Raw genomic sequence first — 23,192 nt, forward strand, 5'->3', positions numbered from 1 at the left:
TTAGATCCATACTCTGCTCCCTGCCCTTCAGTAACTGGGTCCATCTGAGTCCAGAACTTGAGTGTCCTTGTCTGAAGGCAGAGTCATTGAAAAGAAAAGCATCTGAACAGAAAAATGCCTGGCCTGCATTTTTTGGGAAGAAGTGGGTATGATTGGATGTTGGTTTCTCTTTGTTTCCTTTTTCAGTCTTTACTAACTGAATAAGGTTGAGCTAGGTCCATAGTACAGTTATGAGTAGCGGGAGATGGGAAAGGGGTCCAAGGCTAGTCACTGGCCTGCAGGAGTCTCAGAGCACACATACAGATTCCTTTGCACTATGACACTGAAGTCCCCTAGTCACTGAGCAGCACTGTGCTGAAGTTTAATGGTTTCTAAGTCATCACTGAGTAAGAGGTATTCGGGGGAGGGGCTGTGGCTTGGGTTAAGGCCTTGCTCATTCAAAGCTAGCTGCCCTCAACCCCAATCTACAGTTTTGGATGAGGGAACTAGTGCTACTGTCTGTTAAGAAGTGGCAAGTTAGTCTGTACCCATTTCTTTCTTTCTTTCTTTCTTTCTTTCTTTCTTTCTTTTTTTGTTTTGTTTTTTTTTGTTTTGTTTTGTTTTGTTTTTTGAGACAGGATTTCTTTGTGTAGCCTTGGCTATCCTAGACTTGCTTTGTAGACCAGGCTGGCCTCGAACTCACAGAAATCCGCCTGCCTCTACCTCCTGAGTGCTGGGATGAAAGGTGTAAGCCACCTCACCCGGCCCTGTACCCATTTCTGTTCATCTTCACCTCTTTTGGCTCAGTGTCTTCTAATAGTGAATGGATGGGCTTAAAAGAGGCAGTGCTCATGTGATTCTTGGGAGGGACCAGGTGGAAGACATTGAAGTGGGTTTTTGAACACTCCAGGGACCAGCAGGAAAAAGAAAAGCACTTGTCCTCCCTCATAGGTAGCCTTGTACAGTCATTTGGAGTGAAAATACGTCACTTGGAAGCGGGCAAGGGGATCCTTTCCTCTTCTTTTGGCCTGTAATAATGAGGTTGAGATGATGATGATGATGATGATTGGTTTTTCAAGACAGGATTTCTCTGTGTAGCCCTGGCTGTCCTGGACTCACTTTGTAGACCAGGTTGGCCTCAACTCAAAGAGATCCACCTGCCTCTGCCTTCCGAGTGCTGGGATTACAGGCATATAAACCACTGCGCCCAGCTGAGATTACTTTTTAAAACTGTTTCCTCTGTCTATGTGAGTGGATGTGATTCTGTTGAGCTTGTCGAAGACAACTGCTGCGAACCAGATCTACTAAGGCTGCCTTGCCTGAGACGGTAGGGCTTCCACACACCAGCTCGTTGGGGCAATACTACAGCAGCTTGCCTGAGGAAACAGAGTATCCTTTGAGAGATGACTCTTGCGATTTTTGTTCTGAACAATTCTGAAGTGTTCTTTTTCTTTCCTTCCTTCCTTCCTCCTCCCACCCGTCTCTGTCTCTGTCTTTGTCTCTGTCTCTCTCTTGTCTCTCTGTTTCTCTCTCTCTCTCTCTCTTTCTTTTTTTAAAAACAGGTACTGGGCATTGAACCCAAAGTCTTATACGTGCTAGGCAAGCACTCTATAACCGAACTACAACCCCAGCCCATCTCTAAGCTTTTTTACCACGGAAGTACAACTGTGCTTTTCCCCTTGGAGTAACCTGGCATCCTACCTACCCGTACCCTACTAATAATTTTCTTCAGCGTCTATGTAAAAGTCACTTAAAATATGCGTCTGAGTAACATGCTTCAGGATTGAGTGTAGGTCAGTGCACGGCCCTTGCCGAGCATGAGTAAGGCCCGCTTGGGTTTGAGTCTCAGCACTGCAGAGAAGTAGGTAGGGAGGTAGATGGACGGTGGACAGACAGACACGTGCTGCTGTCCTGCACTGAATTTGGCTACTCCAGTACCATGTGCTGCTGGAATCTTAGAGAATCTAAACTTGTGTGTCTTTGTATTTCAGTTAACACAGTGCCTTTGGGGTCATCTATGTTACGGCGTGTGATTGCATTCGCACTGAAGGCCGAATGCCGTGTCACTCTGGTGACAGAACACATTTTGTTTGTTTCTTTTTCTAGCTTTGAATATGATGTCTTTTGGGGACTTAAACGCAGTTATGGGCTTCCTATGGCTTTTGAGGGACTGTGTGAAATGTATGAAATTGCTACGGTTAAAGCCATGCGTATTTCTAGTACGAAACTTTAACTTGACACAGAGAAACCCTGTCTCCAAAAACCAAAAAAGAAAAGAGAAAGAAAACTTGAACTTGAAAGAGACGTTTGGTAAAGGATATTAGTAATGGAGAAATAAAGCTAGGGTTGGGAGAAAGGGGTTTTTGCTGTGGAAAACACAGTAGTGCTAGTATATTACTAAATCCTCTTTGAAGTCCTCTTTGACTAGAGAAGGAAAACCTCTCCCTAATCCCCTAATGTCCCTTTATCCTGGGCGTTGACCACTCTCTGCTGTAGTGTCCACACTTGATGGAGCCCAGTGGGGAGGTCCTCTTGGGATAAGAGGGCCTCTGCTCCTGTGCTGATGAAGTGGACTCACCCAGGCGAGCACCAGCTGTTTTTCATCTTTGATCTGCACACACATTGTTTAAAGAAGGGTTTGGCAACCAGGTGTAGTGGTGTACCTGCCTTTAATCCCCTTGCAGTATGTGTGTGTATGTGAGAGAGAGAAACAGACAGAGAGACAGACAGAGACAGAGTCCACCTTTCTCCCACAGGCAGTTAGTGTACACTGAGTTGCACATGAGTGTAACCTGCATTTATGTCTTCCCGTTGGCTGACTGTGTACCAGACCTCTACTTCCTTCCTGTGTCTCTTGCTTGAGGCCTCCACTTCCTGAGCAGACATTACCATGAGGGAATCCCACATCTGTCTCCTCAGACCTCAACCCTCCCTTTGGCAAGATTCAAGTCACCTGTGATTGAAGCCAGCTTGAATTTTGTCCTTTCTTCTGGACGTCCACTGCTTCAAGCTGTGTGGGCAGAAAAGGCAGCTTTATTCCCCCACTGAAGCTGCCAGGTGCTGGTTCAGGCACTGTGGTGAGAAAAGGAGTGAACGCTGCCCATTAATGGGCAAAGTGTAAGAGGAATTCACCAAGTGATGTTTAGTCTCAGTCACAGAATGAATAAGAAAGATTTCTCTGTGTTCTAAGTTCAGCCAAGAGGACTAGTTTTTTTTTCTTCTATAGATGATACAGTTGAAGCCTAATTCTACTTCATTTCAGTGAAAATCAGTTAATATATCACTGATGTACATCAGGTCTTTCTAAATAGTAAATTATAAGGTGTTATGTGTAATTAAACAGAGGCTAGAATTGTATCCAAAAAAAGAAAAAAGAAAGAAAGAAAGAAAGAAAGAAAAAATCAGTGTGCTAAAAAAAAAAAAAGAAAGAAAGAAAGAAAGAAAAAATGACTGTGTGCTAACACAGGTAAATCACTGGAAAATAGGAAGCACCCCCAAAAACCATGATGCTGTTGATATTGCCATCACAGTTAGGGGTAGACTCCCCACTTTCTCTCTCTGCTGCTATGCATCTTGCAGTGTAATCTACCAAGAAGAAGTCTGTGTGACTTTCTGTGAAGATGCCTTTATTTTGTGTCACATTTTACGAGTAGCCTGCTGGTTGGTAGACTTGCTTGTTTAGAACAAAGCCTTGTCTGGCTTCATTGGAGCCTTCAGCAGGGCCTGTGCCCTGGGTGTCCCACCTTAAGGATTCAACTTAGGAGGCTCCAGGTCAGTAAGCAGCTGTTTTCTCTAACTTTGGAGTTTTAAATGCTGACCTTTTCAACTACATATGTTTTTTAAAAAAAATAATAAAAAGACTTATAATTTGACCTGCAAACAGTACACATTTAGAAATGTCTGTTTCCTGCAAGCACAGGGAATTGAGTGCAGCTTTCCCCCCAGCAGCCCAAAGGGTAAGGAGATAGGTGTTAACACTCCTAGCAGGGGAACATGGCCTGTGTCGGAGCTCGTACCCACTCAGCAAATACTGAACCATCTGCTGTGCCTGCCACTGCCTTGCCGGGTCTGAAGATGTAGCTTTGACTCTCTTCTTTCCTCACCACATAATCTAACTTTGGTTGCAGTATTCAAGCTACTCTTTCCAAAGGGCCACCAGAAATGCAACCCAGTTCGACTTATAAAAGGGCCGTGTTAGCTGGGGGGGTGGGGTTGGGGGTGGGTTTGAAGGGGTGTTGCGGAGGGGTGGGGGCGGGGGCGTGGTGCAGGCCTTTAATCCTAGCAGTCGGGAGGCAGAGGCAGGCAGATCTTTGTGAGTTTGAAGCCAGTCTGGTCTACAGAGTGAGTTCTAGGACAGCCATGGCTGTACAGAAAAACGCTGTCTCGAAAAAAAATAAAATAAAATAAAAAATAAAAATAAAAGGTCGGTGTTGCTTAATCTTTTCTTGGCAGGAAACTCAGAAAATTCCAGGTGAATTCTGAGAGCAGACATGACAAGAGCTTTCCTTGTGTTGAAGTCTCTTTCACTGGGAGGAGACCTCAGAATCTCAGCAAACCTCCCACTGAGTGACAGACAACGTGGGGAGGTAATAGAATCCACCCTCTAAGAGGACTAGGAAGGGCAGGGGCTGCGAATGCCCAAAGAAGAGAGGCGATGAAAGCACAGATAGCAGGAAAGAGGAACCTCAGCCAAGTGTCTAGGCTTTGCTCTCTGTTTCTAGCACACCTCTTGGCCTGTTCCTGATGGCACTTGGGGCTTTCTTTCCAGAGTCACAATCCTGAGACACGTGTGTGGCTTGGTATTAGACACAGGAGTTGGAATTTTGTTCCTGTCACAGCAGTCCCTGAGAGAAGTTGAGTACAGGAGTATTGCCTGGGATGAAGCACTAACTGAACAGATTTAGACCAGGCTTCCTGTTACAGTGGGATATGGGCCCTGCTCCGCATGCCCATATGGTTGTGTAGGTATGTGCACATATTTTGTGTACATGTGTGTGTGCAGTTATCTATTTACTGGTTTTTTCCCAGACAGGGTTTCTTTGTGAACCCCTGGCTATGCTGAACTTGCTCTGTAGACCAGGCTGGCCTCGAACTCAAAAAGATCCACCTGCTTCTGCCTCTGCCTCCCAAGTGCTGGGATTAAAGGCCTGCACCACCACTATCTGACACATGTGCAGCTTTTAAGGAGTCTCCATTGCTTTAAAAGTCATATTACAGCATCAGTGGTATGGCTCAGATGACGTGCTTGCCTTGCATGCTAGAGGCCCTGGTTTCTATTGCGAGCACTGTAAAACCGAAAGGGAAAATGTATAGTAGATAGAATTTTGATATGTTCATTTGAAATAAGATAAACTTTTGTTATCTCTCCAAGTTCTTGCTTTGGAGCTGCTGAGGCGGCTCAGTGGGTAAAAGTGCTTGCTGACAAGCCTGATGACCTGAGTTTGATCCTTGAGACCTACATGGCAGAAGGAGAGAATCAACGTAATACAAGCATAAGTCACCCTTTGACCTCCACATGAGTACTGTCGCACGTGGTTACGTGCATGCCACATGAGTATGCATGCACATGTAAAAACAGAGACGGGCTCTTGTTGTTTGAGACGGGCTCACTAAGTAGCTCTGGCTGTCCTGGAACTCACTGTGTAGACCAGGCTGGCCTCAAACTCACAGAAACCTGCCAGTGTCTGCCTCCTGAGTGCTGGGATTAAAGGTGTGTGCCACCGTGCTTGGTTCTTTTTTTAATGATCAGAAATGTAATTGTTAGGTCTCAGGCCCTTCATATGTCTAGAAATGAGCTCAAGCTGGACTGTAGAAGGATTTCTGGTGGTTAGATAAAAGACAGCATTCCTTAGGAACGTATAAAAATGGCTTCTCCATCCCTCAAAGAGTTCCTCCCCACAGCTACTCCTTATAGTGCGTAGGATTTCTCCACCACCACCCCCACCCCCCCACCCCGCTCTTCTGTCAGTTCCCCATCTCTATCCCCGTCACCCACAGGCCCCACAGGCCCCGTGCGCTACCTCTTGCTGTCTCCACTACTCTCCCCCAGTTCTCTAGCCCTGGCCATGGCCAGTCTGCTTTTCTCTCTGCTCTGGACTCTTGAGATGCCTCTGGATATTTTCTCTCTTATTCACAATAACAACCTTCCCCCTGATGGAGTGGATAATGTTGACAGTTTCTTTGCTGGGCTCCCTTACATAGTCATAAGGAAGGTATAGCCTGAGCCACACACAGCATGTGTCTTTAAATACTCTTCCCGTCCCCCTCTTTGCAATGGTCTTTTCTGTAAATTGACTTATACTTTAAGTGTGTGGTTTGAGGATGAATATAAGGGATATTGAAGAATCTTTCTATTTTAACAAACAGAAGTGTGTCCTGGTTATATCAAGTAGACTGCAATTTTGAAATGCCCTCATTTTTGGCATCGGCTGTCTTCTTCTTGTGTTTCATGCATATTTCAAAATGCATCTGATCTGACAATCAGTGGTTTGGGGGCCTTGCTTACATCTCCTGTAAAAATATCCCTGCCCTGGCTTGCACCCTTGGCCTCGCCTGAAATGATCATTGCTTGGTTGAATAGAAGCAGAAAGCGGCCTTAGTTTTACAACAGCGAGGTAAACTGTGCTCCCGCAGTGCTCCGGTCAGTTATGGGTGCTGCTGAGTGATGTGTCCCTTCCACAGTCATCTGTTCCTTACCTCACTTGACTAAATTTCATCTTTCTCCTTTCCTCTGCCTCCTTTTCTTTCCCTTCCCAGCTTTTCTGGTGCAGGGGATGGATCGAGAAGCCTAGAGCATAGTTTTATTGCATTTTGACTGATAAGATTTACATGCTAAGACCCAAGATTTTCAGAGCTAAACCGTTGGGAGCTAGGTATGTGACTGCCTTAGCACATCTCCGGCCTCTTCGAACTCCATAATGTTCTTACTTCACGTCCTTTGCTTTGCTTTCAATATAGCTACCCAATTCAGCCCAAAGCCTGCTGTTGTTTAAAGTGTTTTTGTAGCGTTTTTCACTCCTGTCTGTTTAACCTTTGTGAAGAAGTCACTCGGAGGCCTTTCCTACCATTTGCTTTGTCACAGCCCTTGGATTCACTTTCTGTTACTACTGGGTGTAAAAGGAACTTTTATTCTTCTTCCTCAATTGTTCTTTGAGAAACTCACCACCTCCTTCTGCTGGCCTAGTCCTAGTCCTGGAAGCTTCTAGCCTCCATGTAATGTAACCTAGGCCTAGAATGTTTTCAGCCTCTGAGACTTACTGCTTAATAAGCTCACCCTAACTTGTTCTTTCTAAGCTCTGGGCTGGCTGGTTCAACTCAGCTGTTCTGGGTCAAGTGCCTTTCCCAGCTTAATTATTCAATCTGGCTTCTCTCTCAGCCCAGAATTGCTCTGCTTGTCCTCAAACTAACTCAGCAGCCTGCTTTAATCTTCTGGTTTCTTCTCATTCTCTGGCTCATTCTGTCTTCACCTGAGTTCTCTCTCTGCAACCCAATCTCTCTATTACTGTCCTGGTTTTAAAAAAAAAAAAAAAAAAAAAAGGAAAAGAAAAACCCCCAAAACCAAAACACTGCCTCCTCTCTCTATAAAACTGCCTCTTAAGTAGCTTCCCTTTCCTATTTTCTAATGAGAGTTGGGCGTATCCTATTCTGTCAAGTCACCTCTGACCTTTTCTGCCACTCAATTAGACATCACTTTCAAACATGGATGCTTCTTCCTTCTACAAACTAACTTTACCTTCACTTGGGATTAAAGTCTTGCACCACCATGCCTGGACCTAAGCTTTTCTTTACCTGATACTTGATCTACACCAGGCTGGCCTCGAACTCAGGGATCTGCTTGCCTATGTCTTCCTAGATTAAAGGTGTATTTGTATTCCACATTGTTGGGATGACACAGACCTAAAAGGATGTGACCTCTTGCCCGAGCAGCCATGTTCTGAATTACCATTCCTCTACAGCTGGGTGTTGGAGCTTCCTGAGATTTCATTCTGTACATGCACTTTCCACTCCAGGTTCCATTTCCTCACCTGGTGGCTAGCCTGGCCTTGCTGTCTAATGGCCCTGTATTTTCCCTTGCTGTTCCGTGTGTCGTTTTGACTGTGTAACTCCTTCTACCCTCTCTATCAAGTTTTCTCGGTTTTGCTATCATGTCAGTAATGTTCAAACCTGTTTTTATTATTAGGGAGGTGTTCTGTGGTTTTCGGTTTGTTCTACTAACCTATAGGCAAACCATCTTGACTGCAGCCCCAACCGTTGCGTTTTTCACTTACGTGCTCAAGGACTGTGGTGTCTGCTACGGTCACCTGATGATTTATCCGCTTGCTTATGGCGCCTGTGGTGATGACTGGAGCTGGTGGCTGGGGTCCCGACAGTTTGGTTTCCCCCTGTGCCTTCTCATAGCATTTTCCAAGGCAGCAAGGTGGAAGCTGCGTGTTTCGGTATCATTCCTGCCAAACTCTGTTGGTCAACATAATTATCATCTGTCCAAATTGAGTATGTGTGTCTGTCAGAGCGGTGGGGGATGCTTGGTATGGTTGACTGCTTGAATGGGGCCTAGCCAAGTCACCTTTTGGAAGAATGGTCATTCCATAATGACTGTACTGTTTTAGCAGCCTTCTGATAATGCAGTGTAACCTACCTCAGTTTTTATTTTATTTATTTATTTTTTAAGTTTGTTCACACATGTGCATGTAGCTGCATGAGTGTGTGGAGGTCAGAGGACAGCTAGCAGAGGTCAGTTTTCTCCTTCCACCATGAAGGTGCCAGCGATGGTCAAGCTTGGCAACTCATGTCTTTACCTGCTGTGCCACCTCACTGGCCCCATCATATATTTATCTTTGAAGAACACAATGTCTGTGAGAATTTTTTCTTTTATTTTTTAAAGTTTTTTTTAATGTGCTATTTATACAGTATTTGGCCTGCATGTGTGCCTGCCAACCAGAAGAGAGCACCAGATCTCATTATAGATGGTTATGAGCCACCATGTGGTTCCTGAGAATTGAACTCAGCACCTTTGGAAGAACAGCCAGTGCTCCTAACCTCTGAGCCATCTCTCCAGCCCTCTCTCTGAGAATCTTAATAGTAGTTTTTCTTCTTCCTAAACTGTGTTTCCTTTGAAGTTACTCACTGTTAAAGATACTTAAGTCTCATTTTCTCTTATTCTAGATTCCTTAGTAAGGAAACTGTTTTGCATTGATAACCAAAATTCCAGGAACTGATAGGAAAAACAAGTGAGCCAGAGTGAGATCTATTCTACATGTTTGAGTTTCTGTTTTCTGCTGAGGATTCTACTCGCCTTTCCTGGGGCATTTCTGCAGAGAGAAAGCCTTGGGTCTTGGCCAGGTTTGAGGTTGGGACCCAACTATTTAGTTAACAGCCTTCAAACCTCTCTTGACAGGTGCAGCATCTCACTAATCCCTGAACCCTTTGAAGATCCAAAGTGTAAATAGAGCTCATTCGTTCTGTCTGCTGGGAGCTGGGAGCCATGGGTTATTTGTCTCTCTGTTCTTCCAGTTCTGTTTTTTGGTGTTTTGTTGTTGTTGTTGTTGTTGTTGTTGTTTTTGTTTGTTTGTTTTTTGTTTTTTTTTCTGACTCCTCTTTCTTCATCCAAGGCCATCTGTCTTCCTTACCAATCCATTCAATTCCAAGTTGCCTCTCGCCTTGACCCAGGGGTGTACTTATGTTCTGTTTGTTTTAGTCACCTGTTCATAACCTCTCTTTTCAGGTCTTCTTTTTTCTCACTAGGGAATTGTTTTGTTCCAATTCTTCTAGGTTCTATTTTGTACATAAGTTAAGAATCTTTAGGAAGTTGTTAGAGTAGCATTCATACGTGTTTCTCTCAAACTTCTGTTCTTCATGGAAATCCCTCCGTGATGTCGTCTTTTCCTGTCCCCTCACTTTAAGAGAATGCTCTACTACTTGAAGTTGGGATGAGTAGTGACATTCTTAGTGAACTGCTGGCTCCATTTACCATGATGATAAATGTACAAAATTAAAGACATTATTACTTTGCTCAATTGTCCTTCCAAGTCAGACGGCAGAGTATCACAGAGAGCATGTATTCAGTCTGTGTGCTTATCCGTGTGTATACCACCACTGCTGTGTTGTGTTGACTTATGTGAGTTTGATTTACTGTCTAACATCCTTTTATTTCAGCCAAATGCCTCCATTATTTCTTGTAGAGCAGTTCCATTTGCATAAACTGAATTTTTCTGGGACTGTCCTAATTTTTCAATGTTTTTACTGTCATTTTAATGACAACCACTTGAGTTTTTTTTACTTGTTTTTTTGAGGCCCAGTCTTACTATGTAGTCCAGACCTTCGCCTCTGTCCCTAGAGGACTGATATTAAAAGCAATGACCACCATACCTGTCAATTTTCAAGTTTATATTCACTGGAGCTCAGTGATCCAGGGTGTACAATTCACTTTAATAAATTTCTATGGAACAGTTTAAGGTTTACAGAAAAATTGCACAGAAAAGTAGTTTCCGTAGTGTGCACTATTTCTCTAATTATGAACATCTTGCATTAATATATTGTTTTGTTTTGTTTTGTTTTTGAGACAGGGTGTCTCTGTGTAGCCTTGGCTGTCCTGGACTCACTTTGTAGACCAGGCTGGCCTCGAACTCACAGAGATCTACTTGCCTCTGCCTCCCGAGTGCTGGGATTAAAAGAGTGCACCACCACTGCCCAGCTGCATTAATATTTTTTAAGTGTATGCGCTGTGTGCGTACTTGCGTGTGTGTGTGTGTGTGTGTGTGTGTGTGTGTGTGTGTGTATCCCCATGGAAGCCAGAAAAAGGTGCGATATCCTTTTTAATTGGAGTTCCAGGTGGTTGTAGTTGCCTGACATGGATGGTGTGTTTGCTCTGACCTTCCTGTCCCCTCCCCCACCAGCCCTTCCTCAGCACTGAGGATTAAACCCAGCACCTTATGTGTGTACCAGGTGTTTTCTACTGTTGAGCTGCACCTGGGTGCTTAGAAATGAATTACTGATTATTCTCAGGGGGCATGTAACGTCCGTTAGCCGCAAGCACATGGAGTAATTTCTCTGGTCTTCTAATAAGGCCTACCTACTAACCCTCCCTCCCTTCTTCCTCATCTCTGACAAATACTGATCTTATTACTCTCTCTCTAGGCTTATCTTTTATAAAACACCAAGTTCTTGGAACGACAGTCTTTTCAAACTGGCTTCTTTCTGTTGTGATACGATAGCTTATTTCTTTTCACCACTCAGTAATGTTTTGTTTTATGGATATGTTTGCCAACTAAGCAAGGCTGACTCTTTCAGGAGGGGACTCCTATTTTAGTGCACTTTCGAGGCATCTTTTCCTTTGTTCCCATCCAACCCTTTATGGTACAAGCTAAGCGTGTGCAGACGTGCTCCTGCCCGTCACTGTAATCTCCGTGACCTCAAACGGAGCCTATTTAGAATGATCCAACCCAGATATAAACTATGTATTTTATAGGCTCGCCACATAAAATCCCCACACTTTGGAAATGAAACGACTCCGGTGCTCAGCTTGCCTGTTGCAGGAACCACATGTCCAGTGCTTTAGCTCTTAGCTGTGGGTATTTCAGCTCTGCGGTCACTGAGATGTGAACTCATTGCTGTCAGTTACAGCTATACCTCAGCATGTTTGTTTATTTAGCTATAGAAAGACATCATGAGGATGTCCAAATTTTGTCAATTTTGAATGAAGTTGCTGTAAACATTCATTTATAAGGTTGTGCAACTCCCTGTGTAAATCCCAGGAATGTGACGGTTGGATTGGATTATTACTCTGCTTTAAGTCACGGAAGAAACATGACCACACTGTTTTGTATTTGTGGACCTGAGTTTTAGAATATATAGATGAATTTGTAGAAAGCTAAGTTGGAAAGCTTTACAGCCACTATTCAACAATTCTTCTGTGCCCTCTTTCTTTGTCCACTTCTTCTGGGATTCCCCTTGCCCATCTGCCCAGACACTTGCTTTTTGTGTTGTCTCTTGGGTCTCAGAGACAATGTCAGTGTTCCATAATTGTTTTCTTTCTGCTCCTCAGATTCATTTTTTTTCTTTTCTTTTCTTTCTTTCCTTTCTCCTTTCTCTTCCTCCTCCTCCTCCTCCTGCTCCTTCTTCTTCTTCTTCATTTATTTTATTTTTTGGGCATTGCTGTTTTGCCTGCATGTATGCCTGTGGGAAGGTGTTGGATCCCCTAGAACTGGAGTTACAGGCAGCCAAGAGATGCCATATGAGTGCTAGGAATTGAACTCCAGTCCTTTGGAAGAACAGCCACTATGCTCATCCCCTGAGCCATCTCTCCAGCCCCCAATTCTTTCCTACGTCAGTTCAATCCTGCTTTTGGACTCTTAGTATGTTCAGGCATTATAATGTATCAGTTCCATTTGGTGATTGTAACATATCCTTACCAGAATTCTGTTGCTCCTTCTTTAAAAACTAGTGTTTGTTTGTTTGTTTGTTTGTTTTTTGCTATTTTTTCAAGACAGGGTTTCTCTGTGTAGCCTTCACTGTCCTGGAACTCACTCTGTAGACCATGCTGGCTTCGAACTCACAGAAATCCTCCTGCCTCTGCCTCCCTTTAGTGCTGGGATTAAAGGTGTGCTCCACCACACCCTGCTAAAACTAAATTATTTTTTACTGCCATCCTCAATTTCTCAATTTGGTTAGCTATCTCATCTTTTTGTTTCATTCTTAAGTTGTTTGAATGGACATACGGTAGTTATTTGGTCTGTTGGGCCAGTGCCTGGAGTTCTTTAGAGATAAAACGCACTACTTCCCCCTATGTATGGGGCAGCTTTGTGTTTCTGTGCATGCCTTGTAAACCTTTGTTTTTGTAGGTTTACATCTTGTGACACAGTGTTGACTCTGGACAGTCAGACCTTCAGCCCTGTCCTGCTGAGGCTTCTTGTTACCTTTATTTGTTCAGTGTCTTTTTTTTTTTTTTAAGAGGCTGTATTGTTGTGGGAAGCCACTCAAGTCTCTAATCAGCCCTGTTATTCCCAGCATCCTGGAAATGGAGGCTGGAGGGTTACAAATTCACAGAAGGCTTTGGGCTGCACAGTGGGACTTTGCCTCAGAGAGGAAAAGAAAGAAAAAAGGGAAGTCTCTGTTTAGTTAGCTTCTTGGTCTCCAAGTGACTGGACAGAAGCATTCTTTCTAATTCCCTGAACTAAAAGGGGACAAGGAGTACTTACTGTTTATTTAAATATTATTGCTTATTTTATTTTATTTTGTTAACATTTTTTGGTTTTTACATATACATTCATATTATTACACATATAAACAATAAACTACCTATAGCAAGAAGAACAATCAGGAATTATCTAAATGTTATATTCTTAGTATTTTGGCTATCTCTTGATACTTATTTTATTTTTAATTATGTATATTATGTGTAATTGTATGTAAGTGTGGAGCCTGGTTTTGAGCCCCTTGACATGGGTGCTGAGACCCGAACTCAAGTCCTCTGGAAGAGCAGCAGCAAGCATTCTTCACCACTGAGCCATCTCTCACGCCCCATTGTTGACGTTAGTGATAGAAACTTTAAGCATTGGTAACGATAATGGGAAGAAAATGATGTGAGCTGCTTACTTTACTGTGAGGTTGTTGTTAATATGTCACTGAGCATGGGGAGCCTCGAGAGTGAGGACAAAATGGGGGGTGTCCTCCAGTTAGACTGTTAAACTCTTCCCTAGCACCCATTTTTTGGAGTACTATTGGTGTTTCTTTTAGAAAGCTCAACCTGTACAGCTTACTTAAGATGCATTAGGCCCTTGGTTTGATTTTCAAAGGAGGAGGGGAAGGAGAGGGGAAAAAAAGTTTAACCTAAATCGCACATAGTATTAGAAAAATAAATAAGATTGTAGAGACCTCAGTGAGGCAGGGACTTGAGGGAGAGGAGCTGAGAGTAAATTTACCAGAATAGTGACTTTCCAGAGAGGGTGGGCACTACAAACACACACCATCAGCACCATCACTCGCTTTCCCTTTTTATTTTACAGACTGCTTGAAAAGCCTGCTGGGACATGTCATCATCGCTGGATGCCTGGGGCATGATAGAAACTTGGCAGCAGCAAGATAGCTCCGATCAAGTGCAGGATGTCACCTGGAATCAACGCTGTGACAAATCTAGAGTTCTTGTGATTCTAAATGGTAAAATGTCTGTTTTTTTTTTCTTAGTCTTATCTGTTGTGGTTAATGTAGAAGTATGGCCTAATAAATGCTTTATTATTGGGCTACTTTTTTTTTTTTTTTTTTGGTTTTTCGAGACAGGGTTTTGGGCTACTTATTTTTACAGCAGTATTTTCGAACCTGCTAGCAATTAGTGAAAACCTGATGTATTTTAGAACAAGCCTTTACCTGGGGCAAGGCAGATGTTACCTCCTAAGCTAACCTTCAATAACTCCCAGTCTCCAGCCCATCCCATCTGCTTCTAATAATTTCTGTTCGGTCTACCTTCCATCCCTAATCCCCAAAATCCTGTATCTTTGCATGAGGAACCTCACTCTATTCCTATCCTGTGGTGATTCTCCTCCTCCTTCCCCCATCCTTTTTCTTCTTTCTCCCAAAGCCCTTGGAACTTTCACCCCACCTCCACCTTCTTCTGCCTTGCCCAGGTATATTTATTCAGCCAATCAGGGAGGCAAGGTTCAGGTACCGAGATCTTTTGAGCCAGCAATTAGCATCAGAATACATCACACCAATTCTCCAACAGTTATCCTGTATTTGCAATGGTCAGTTATTTCCTTTTCACTTTGTCTTATCAACTGTAACAGATTACTTCCTAATGAAGTAAATTTGTAATCCCAGTCAGTACTTGGAAAGCTGTAGCAGGAGTAAAACCAGTAGTTCAATGTCAACCTGGCCTCCAAGCAATGACAAAAACACTCTCCCCTCTAACCTCACCTTCCCCAAACTGTATGGATAGACTGAATTGGCCTTGGACCATTTTGCTAGGACTATTAGTTACAGAACCAATTGCCATACCACAAAACTGTTCTTTTTATTTGTGTTTTTGTTTAGTTTAGTTTTGTTTTTTTTGCTTGTCTGGTTTTTTTTTTGGTTTTGTTTGTTTGTTTGGTTGGTTGGTTGGTTTTTTGAGATAGGGTTTCTCTGTGTAACAGCTCTTGCTGTCCTGGAACTCTCTCTGTAGACTAGGCTGGCCTTGAACTCATAGAGATCATCCTGCCTCTGCCTGCCAAGTACTGGGATTAAAGGCGTGCGCCACCACTGCCCGGTGCTTGTCTTGTTTTTGAAGCAGGGACTCACTATGTTTCCTTGGCTGGTCTGGAGCTCACAAACATTCACCATCTGCCTCTGACTCCTGAGGGCTGGGATTGAAGGCTTTCACGTATTGAGTTTACAGAACTGTTCTTAAAACAAACAAAAAACCCATAGTGAGGGGGCTGGCGGGGAGGATGGAGACATGGCTCGGTGCTTAAGAGCACTGGCTGCCTTTGTGAGGAATCCTGTTTGTTTACCAGCACCTGCATTGGACGCCTCATAACCGCATGTGTGACTCTAGCTCAAGGAATCTGATGCCTCTGTATTGATGTGGACACGCCCCCGCCCCCTGCCATAATTAAAAATCAAATAAATCATTTTAAAAGATGTGTCAGGGACTTAGCTCCATAAGTGAGGTCTTTGCTTTGCAAATCTAAGAACCCTAGTTCAATCCCCAGAGTATATGGCACCCCTCCCACCACACACTCTCATTGCTGAAGAGGCAGATAAATCCAGCTCCGGCGGCTCGCTGGCCAGCCAGCCAGCCTACCACACTTGGTGATCTGTTGGACAGTGAGAGACTCTGCTGCAAAAAGACCTGTCAAAGAGCAACTGAGAAACAATACTTAAAACACTGTTTACAAGCATGTGCATACTCACCCCAACATGTGTGCCTGTACGGGTGCACAGGCCCCCACACAGATAATACTTGTTTATAAACATTTTATGTACTGAAAGTTGAGCTCTTGGCGTTTGAATGTAAAAGTTATAATTTATGGAAGTGTTCTTTGTTTGTTTCCTGTTTTTGTCTCAGGGAGCCTCAAACTTATTATGTGTCCAGGTATGACCTTGCATTTATGATCCTTCAGCCTTTACCTCCTGAATGCTAAGGTTCTGGATGTGCCCTGTACCTGATTTCCTGTAGTACTGGGCATTGAATCCAAGGTTTCATGCATGCCAAGCAAGCATTCTCCCAATTTCCAGCTGAGCTACAACCCCAGCCCAGGTATTGCTTTTGTAAAGACTTATAATCTGCCTCAGCCAATGAAGGGGTTGCGAAAGCTTTATTGTCTGTTGAACCCTTAGGGGTCAACCCTACACAGTCACCAATCTGGCTTTGGTTCAGCTAAGTCTTTTCAGCCCACTTTGAATACTCAATAGAATTGTCTTGCTTCCAGGGTGTCCCGTCCAGCAGGACCAGTAATTACGGGGTCTCGAGGGGAGCCATACCTGAGGGATGGGACGAGAAAGAGAGAGGCGAGACCAGGTAGCGTTCCTATCAAGGTCTGTTTATTGAATCAAAAGCAAAAGCTTATATGGGGTGAAGGCAGGGGCTAAGCAGCAGGGGTGGGGGCCCGAGAATGCCTCCAGAAGATCCCAGCAGGGGAACATCCTGTGGTTCATCTCAGAACAATTCCTATCTTATCTTAGCTAACTATCTCTCGTCCAGAGCACTCGGGAGGCAGAGGCAGGTGAATCGCTGTGAGTTCAAGGCCAGCCTGGTCTACAAAGTGAGTCCAGGACAGCCAAGGCTACACAGAGAAACCCTGTCTCGAAAAACCAAAAAAAAAAAAAAAAAACAAAAAAGAAAAAAACAAAACAAAACAAAAAAACAGAGCTAACCTGCAGAGGTTGAAAGGAGGAAGTTATGCAGAGGCTGAAAGGAAGAAGTTAGCTTTGGAACGGGGCATCAGTATTTTGCCATTAGACTCTTTTAGCCTTGAATGACCCTGGGTTGGCTCCGGACACCAGGGTCTTCGGTATTTAAACTTATCTCTATGTGAGGCAGAGCCCTAAACAGCAAAAAGCAGGATTGATCTGACCTTTTCAGCTCCTGGCAGCTGCTTGTGTCAGTTAGAACTTAGTGATAATATTAAGATAGAAGTGCTGATTCTTAGAACTGGCAGAGCACTGGAGCTCATGGCATGTGGACAGCTGAGTAATTACTGCCATGATCTTCATCTGTGTTCTTATGCGCCTACATCCCTGCAGCTCAGATTTTCCGCTTTTTAGACATTCCTTCTTTTAAAAACCAGGCTCTCCTGTAACTTACCACATAGACTCAGCTTGACTCTGCCTCCTGAGTGCTGGCATTAAAGGTTTGTGCACCCCCACCAAACCTCAGATTTTTATTGTAGGATATTTTAAGACATCCTTGCATTAGATTTGCTGCTTATTTTTATACTCAGTTTCCAGCTTTTCTATGAGAACAGTGGGTCTTCTATGAAATGATCTCTAGTCTCTAATTAAGTCAACCTTGTATTTTTTTTTTTTAATCTGGCCTCATACCAAAGGATTTTGAGCCTGAGAAGATACTGTAAACTATTGCATTTACATATGTCCTTCATTATTATTATTATATTTTTTAGCTCTATCCTGTCCAGTGACATCTTGTCCTTCTGATAAGCTGACAACTCCTCTGGCCACAATAGAGGGAAAGTGGAGGAAGCACCATTGGCACCCAAGGCTTAGAAGATTGTCCCATCACAAAGGGAAGCCTGTGACTATTATTTGAAATGCTGAGAAACTTGTTTCGGAGGAGACTTTTTTCTTATCCCACAAAATACTACTTCATGGGTCTTGTTCTCTCTCTGATTACCTTCTCTGTTTTAAGAATTCATCAGAAGCCTCAATTTGTTAGTGTCAGACACTTGGAGCTTACTGGAGATGATCCTCACAGCAGTGTCAATTGCACCAAAGTTTTAGAGGGTGACACAGAGGAAATCCAGAAGGCGAAGCTACAGTTACTCACAGTGCAGTTCAGGAAGCGCCCGAGGTGGACACCGCATGACTATATAAACATGACCCGTGACTGTGTCGCTTTCATCAGGACACGCAAATATATCATGGAGCCCCTTAGTAAAGAAGAGGTAGGCTTTCCTATTGCATATTCCATAGTGGTCCATCACAAGATCGAAATGCTTGACAGGCTCCTGAGGGCCATCTACATGCCTCAGAATTTCTACTGCATTCACGTGGACAAAAAAGCAGAGGAGTCCTTTCTGGCTGCGGTGACGGGCATCGCATCCTGCTTCGGGAATGTCTTTGTGGCCAGCAAGTTGGAGAACGTTGTTTACGCATCCTGGAGTCGGGTGCAGGCTGACCTCAACTGCATGGAAGAGCTGTACAGAATGAATGCCAATTGGAAGTACTTGATCAATCTTTGTGGTATGGACTTCCCCATTAAAACCAACCTGGAAATCGTCAGGAAGCTCAAGACATTCACAGGGGAAAACAACCTGGAAACTGAGAAGATGCCCCCCAACAAGGAAGAAAGGTGGAGAAAACGGCACACTATCGTTGATGGGAAGCTGACAAACACTGGGGTTGTCAAATCGCAGCCGCCACTCAAAACGCCTCTATTTTCAGGCAGCGCCTACTTCGCAGTCAGCAGGGAATATGTAGGCTATGTGCTAGAAAATGAAAACATCCAGAAGTTCATGGAATGGGCACAGGACACGTACAGCCCAGATGAGTTCCTCTGGGCCACTATCCAGAGGATCCCTGAGGTCCCCGGTTCCCTCCCCTCCAGCCATAAGTATGACTTGTCTGACATGAATGCCGTCGCTAGGTTTGTCAAGTGGCAGTACTTTGAAGGCGAAGTTTCCAAGGGCGCGCCTTACCCCCCATGCAGCGGGGTCCACGTGCGCTCCGTGTGCGTTTTCGGGGCTGGTGACTTGAGCTGGATGCTGCACAAGCACCACTTTTTTGCCAATAAGTTTGACATAGATGTCGACCCCTTTGCCATCCAGTGTTTGGATGAGCATCTGAGGCATAAAGCCCTGGAGGCCTTAGAACACTAGCCACTGTTGGCGATCCTGGGGAAGATAAGGATGCACAAACCACCCTCATCTGCTTCCCTTGTCCTGTAGGGGTCCTCTCTGGGGTGGTGATTTTTTAGGCTACACAAATTCTGCAGAATACAGTTACAAGAGGGGTTGATACACTAGGTGCTAGAGTAAATGTGAGGGCAGAGTTCAGATGGCCGGAGGCTGGGGAAGATTTTTATGGACAGAGGGGACCTAGGAGATTGTAGAAGAGGACAGTGAAAAAAAATCAGCCTCCCAGACTAATCAAAGAAGCCAGGTACTTAATCTAAATGAAATTTGATTTGTGCCAAAATTCTCTTGAGAATTTATAAAACGATAATTTTCTTGACATGAATAAATTTGTAGCAATGACCAATCACAAAGATATGATTTATCTTGCATATTTTTTGGAATAGGTATTTGGTTTGACTGTTATGCTTGTAAATAATTTAATTCCTGCTGTGACTTTGTGGGGGTGATGTGTCTCTGTGTGTCATCTCAGGGAGCTTAAAATATGTTCAGCATAAATATCTCTGTCTTAATGTTTCCTTAACTATGCATACATGTTTCCAAAAGCAGGGGGTGTTGTTGGGCACAGTTTCTAGTTCACCAATTTCTATGAATCCTCTTAAGTTATTAGAAAATTCTAGGTTGTTGATGCTTAGGTGATAGCAGCCAGGCCAGGCAAAATAACAAAAATTTGTTTCTTTAAAAAGGAGAAGAAATCAGCCGGGTGGTGCACGCCTTTCATCCAAGTACTCAGGAGGCAGAGGCAGGGGGGATCTCTGAGTTTGAGGCCAGCCTGGTCTACAGAGTGACTTCCAGGACACCCAAGGCTATAAAAAGAAACTATCTCAAAAAAACAAACAAAAAGAGAGAAGAAATCAACCCAAATTCATCTTGTCTTTCTAGACTGTGAACACTGTCAAGCTGCACACACATGATGTTTTTGGACCTGTATCTGTGTTTTGAGTCTTTGATGTGACCCAGTCACCAGTAACTAGTGCAGAAAACGAGGGTAAAGTAGGTGTCCAAGGGAAGAAGGGATCTATGAAGGCTGTTGCTAGTCCCTGGTACACATCTAAAGCCAGCAATTGGCTCTGACCCAAGAAATTAAGGCTTCTGCCTACTGGATCCGTTCGTGTCCCAGGTGACAGCATCCTGGCCTTGAGTATTCCTGTTACCTGCCCACTGGCTTCCTTAGCCTGCTAGTTGCTAGTTTCTTCCTCTCTGTGGCCCTTGATAAGGGGGAAAAAAGAAGTAAGCTTGTGTCCACAGGAGTTTGAAAGCCTGGGAAGAGCACTGTGGTGTTGCAGCATGCCTTCACCAAAAGACAAATAGCAGGTTTCTGTAGTTCTGTCTCTCATTTCAAATGAAGGGTTTTTTGTTTTGTTTTGTTTTGTTTTAATATTATTTAGGTAAATCTGAACTGTTCTTCCAGAATTCTAATGAACATGAAGCTTCATCAGGCAATTTTAAGGCATTCAACTGAGAAAGTATGTTTTCTGCCTCAAAGCTAGAAAATATTTTTCTTTTAATGACAACTCTTACCATTAGAAAAGCCGGGGATCAGTAGATAAGCTAGTTTTGTGTTCGGCCAATAGAAACGTGCTTGCTGTGGCAAACAAACCAGTGATGATGGTGATGGTGGCGGCGGCGGCGGCGGCGGCTGCTGGTTTCTTTCTTTAGTATGTACCCGGGATTTGCCAAATGCTTTTTTCAGTAGAAAGGCTTTTACTTGTGAGACAGGGCATCTTTTAAATCTAAAGCCAATGATTCCTGATGACATATCATTTGTGCAAACAGCTGTGACTTATGCAGTTTTTCTTTTTCCATTTTGAAAACGGGTTAAAGCAATAGTCCAATGACCCAGCAAGTGACCCTGGCCTGGAGTCACCAGTGGTTAACCCATCCAGCCCCATTTGTTTTATACTGGATAAACTCTTAAACCTTGCAAAACTGGAAATTAGAAAATTTTAAATTACAAGCATTTTAAAAAAAAAAAATCAACTATTTGGTGTTATTCATCTTAACCACTCTTACTATTGTAGTGGAACTGCATTTGCTTTAAGGTTAAATGGAATATTTAAGGGTTTTTCCCCCCCACTACAGGAGTGAAACTGGGATTCTGGAGTTCCAGAACCCTACATTAACGCTGTGAAGCCTCTGCACTCTGTGATACCTCACCTTCCCAACATTGTACTTGTTGAACTGTGTCTGATGCTGTATTGTCCCAGGGCCGGACTCAGGGCTCATGCAGTGTCTGTTTACTGGGACTCAGTGTGTTTTGCTTTTTAATGTTTCCATATGACTTAAAGCAAAAGAAATCCATCCAGTGGATAATAATTCGAAGAACTGAAAAGGGAACTTGGAAATAAAGCTTTAAGACATCCCGGAAGAGTACAACTCCAGGTCATTGGGAGAGATACAGGCTTTATTTAAGATAAACTTGTATTTGTTAGTAAACACTAATTTTAATGCTATCATTAAGGTCTTTTACAGAAAACTTTTAGCAATCACATTCACAAATAAAATAGGGTTCTAGTTATCAAGTCAATCAAGATTTTATGTATTACTTGTTTTAAAAGGTAATTTAAAAAGATTCTTCATTGTGTAGGTAATTGCCCAGGTTCTTCCAAGGCCAAAGTGAAAAAGAGTCGTTTCACCTTGAAAGCGGGGTACCTGATTGTTCCCATACATACGTGTTTGTGTCACACACCTAGTAGAGTTCATTTAAGTGAATCTATTTCCTCTTCCCGTGGTTTTGTTTTCGAAGAAGCTGTTTTAGTCATCTGTGTGTAGGATGGATGGAAGTAGGTATTTTTAGTTGCTTAAATAATCATTGTCATTATGGAGTGTAAAATGCAGAAAACTATTGGTGGTTTTACTCTTGTGAATGAATCAGTCATATCACCATTAAAGTCTGTCACTCAGAAACCAGTGCTGTGTCTGCACGCATTATTACTTTCTTCTTAGTTCCACCAATCACTGCAAAGCAAGTTTTTATATTTGTGAATAGTAGTTGGAAAAAAAAAAAAACAAGACAGAGACATCTGAAATTCTCAAGGTAAAATATCTGAAAGGAAGACATGGCAGAAAAAATGACATTACAGAGTAAGACGAAAGACTAGATGTGATGATGAACTCCAGAAGCAGGAGGAGCTCAGGAAATTCATGACCAGTGTCGATAGGTAGCTTTAGGCCAGCCAGGGCCATGCAATGAAACCCTGTCAAAAAAGAAATCAAGAGAGAAGACCGGGAGTTTCGAAGCATGCCATCAGCTGCATTCTCCCATGTTGGACACACTTCAGCTTCTGTCCACTGATGGAGAGAACCATTTTCCTGGCATGTATGAGAGTCTTGATTTAATTCCCAGCACAAACAAGCCAAAAAAAAAAAAGATGATGATAAAATATTTTACACATTCACAAAATACTTAGGTTTTCAGAAAGATCTGAAATCCATCCATTTTGCTATTTTTTAGAATCTACCTATTTCAATTCAATTAATTTATTCAGATTACATCTCCATTGTTATCCAATCACTTGTATCCTCCCGTTCCTCCCTCTCTCCCGCTTTCACCCTATTCCCCTCCCCTAGGTCTATGACTGAAGGGGACCCACTCCCCCCACTGTATGGTCATAGGCTATCGAGTCTCATCTTGGTAGCCTGCTAGAATCAGTTTCGTTTAAAATGCGGCTGCAAACACCTGGAGGTGTGTTAACAGATCAGAACCTTTGGCATCTGGACTAAGCTCTCAGTATCTGGGGGGGGGGGGGGGGGAGGGGCCCTTGTTCTCTCAGCTGTGCCCCCTACATTCAGGGCTCAGCAGCTGACAGATTCTAGATATTTTTCGATAAAATAGATTCTAGAAAGTAACGGAATGGATGGATTTCAGATCTTTTTCAAAACCTGAATAATTAGAAGTTTATAAGAGATTTTATTATGAGTTTTTCTGCTGGGGATCAAATCAAGGCTCTCGTGCCTGATAGGGTGACTAAGGTATCACAGAGCTACTCCCCCAGTTCTAGATGGATCAATTAATTGATTAGTTGACTTGGGTATGGTCTCCCAGTATATGGCAAACCGGCCTCAAGCTCCCAATCCTCCTGCTCCAATGCCCCAGTTCTGGGCTTACAATCAAGTGCCATCTCTCGTGTGTGTGTGTGTGTGTGTGTGTGT

At 43.4% G+C, this 23,192-nt stretch overlaps 1 protein-coding gene across 6 annotated transcripts in view; it reads left to right on the forward strand.

Annotated features, from left to right (window-relative positions):
• The window catches only part of GCNT1 (glucosaminyl (N-acetyl) transferase 1), a 37,414-nt gene extending 15,464 nt beyond the window's left edge, over positions 1–21,950 (forward strand). For 5 of the 6 annotated variants that reach the window (XM_084773042.1, XM_084773043.1, XM_084773047.1 and 2 more), the window contains exons 2-3: positions 13,980–14,130; positions 17,571–21,950. In XM_084773042.1, coding sequence (XP_084629168.1) covers positions 17,718–19,004 — 1,287 coding nt within the window. In that variant the 5' untranslated portion in view covers positions 13,980–14,130; positions 17,571–17,717 and the 3' untranslated portion in view covers positions 19,005–21,950. Of the gene's footprint in view, positions 1–13,979; positions 14,131–16,379; positions 16,486–17,570 lie in introns of all 6 variants that reach the window. The other variant, XM_084773045.1, reaches the window with a different exon arrangement.
• The last annotated feature ends 1,242 nt before the right edge of the window (positions 21,951–23,192 follow it).

This window comes from Acomys minous (assembly GCF_964271855.1).
Source record: "Acomys minous genome assembly, chromosome: 2".
In the NCBI taxonomy this organism is placed as follows: domain Eukaryota; kingdom Metazoa; phylum Chordata; class Mammalia; order Rodentia; family Muridae; genus Acomys; species Acomys minous.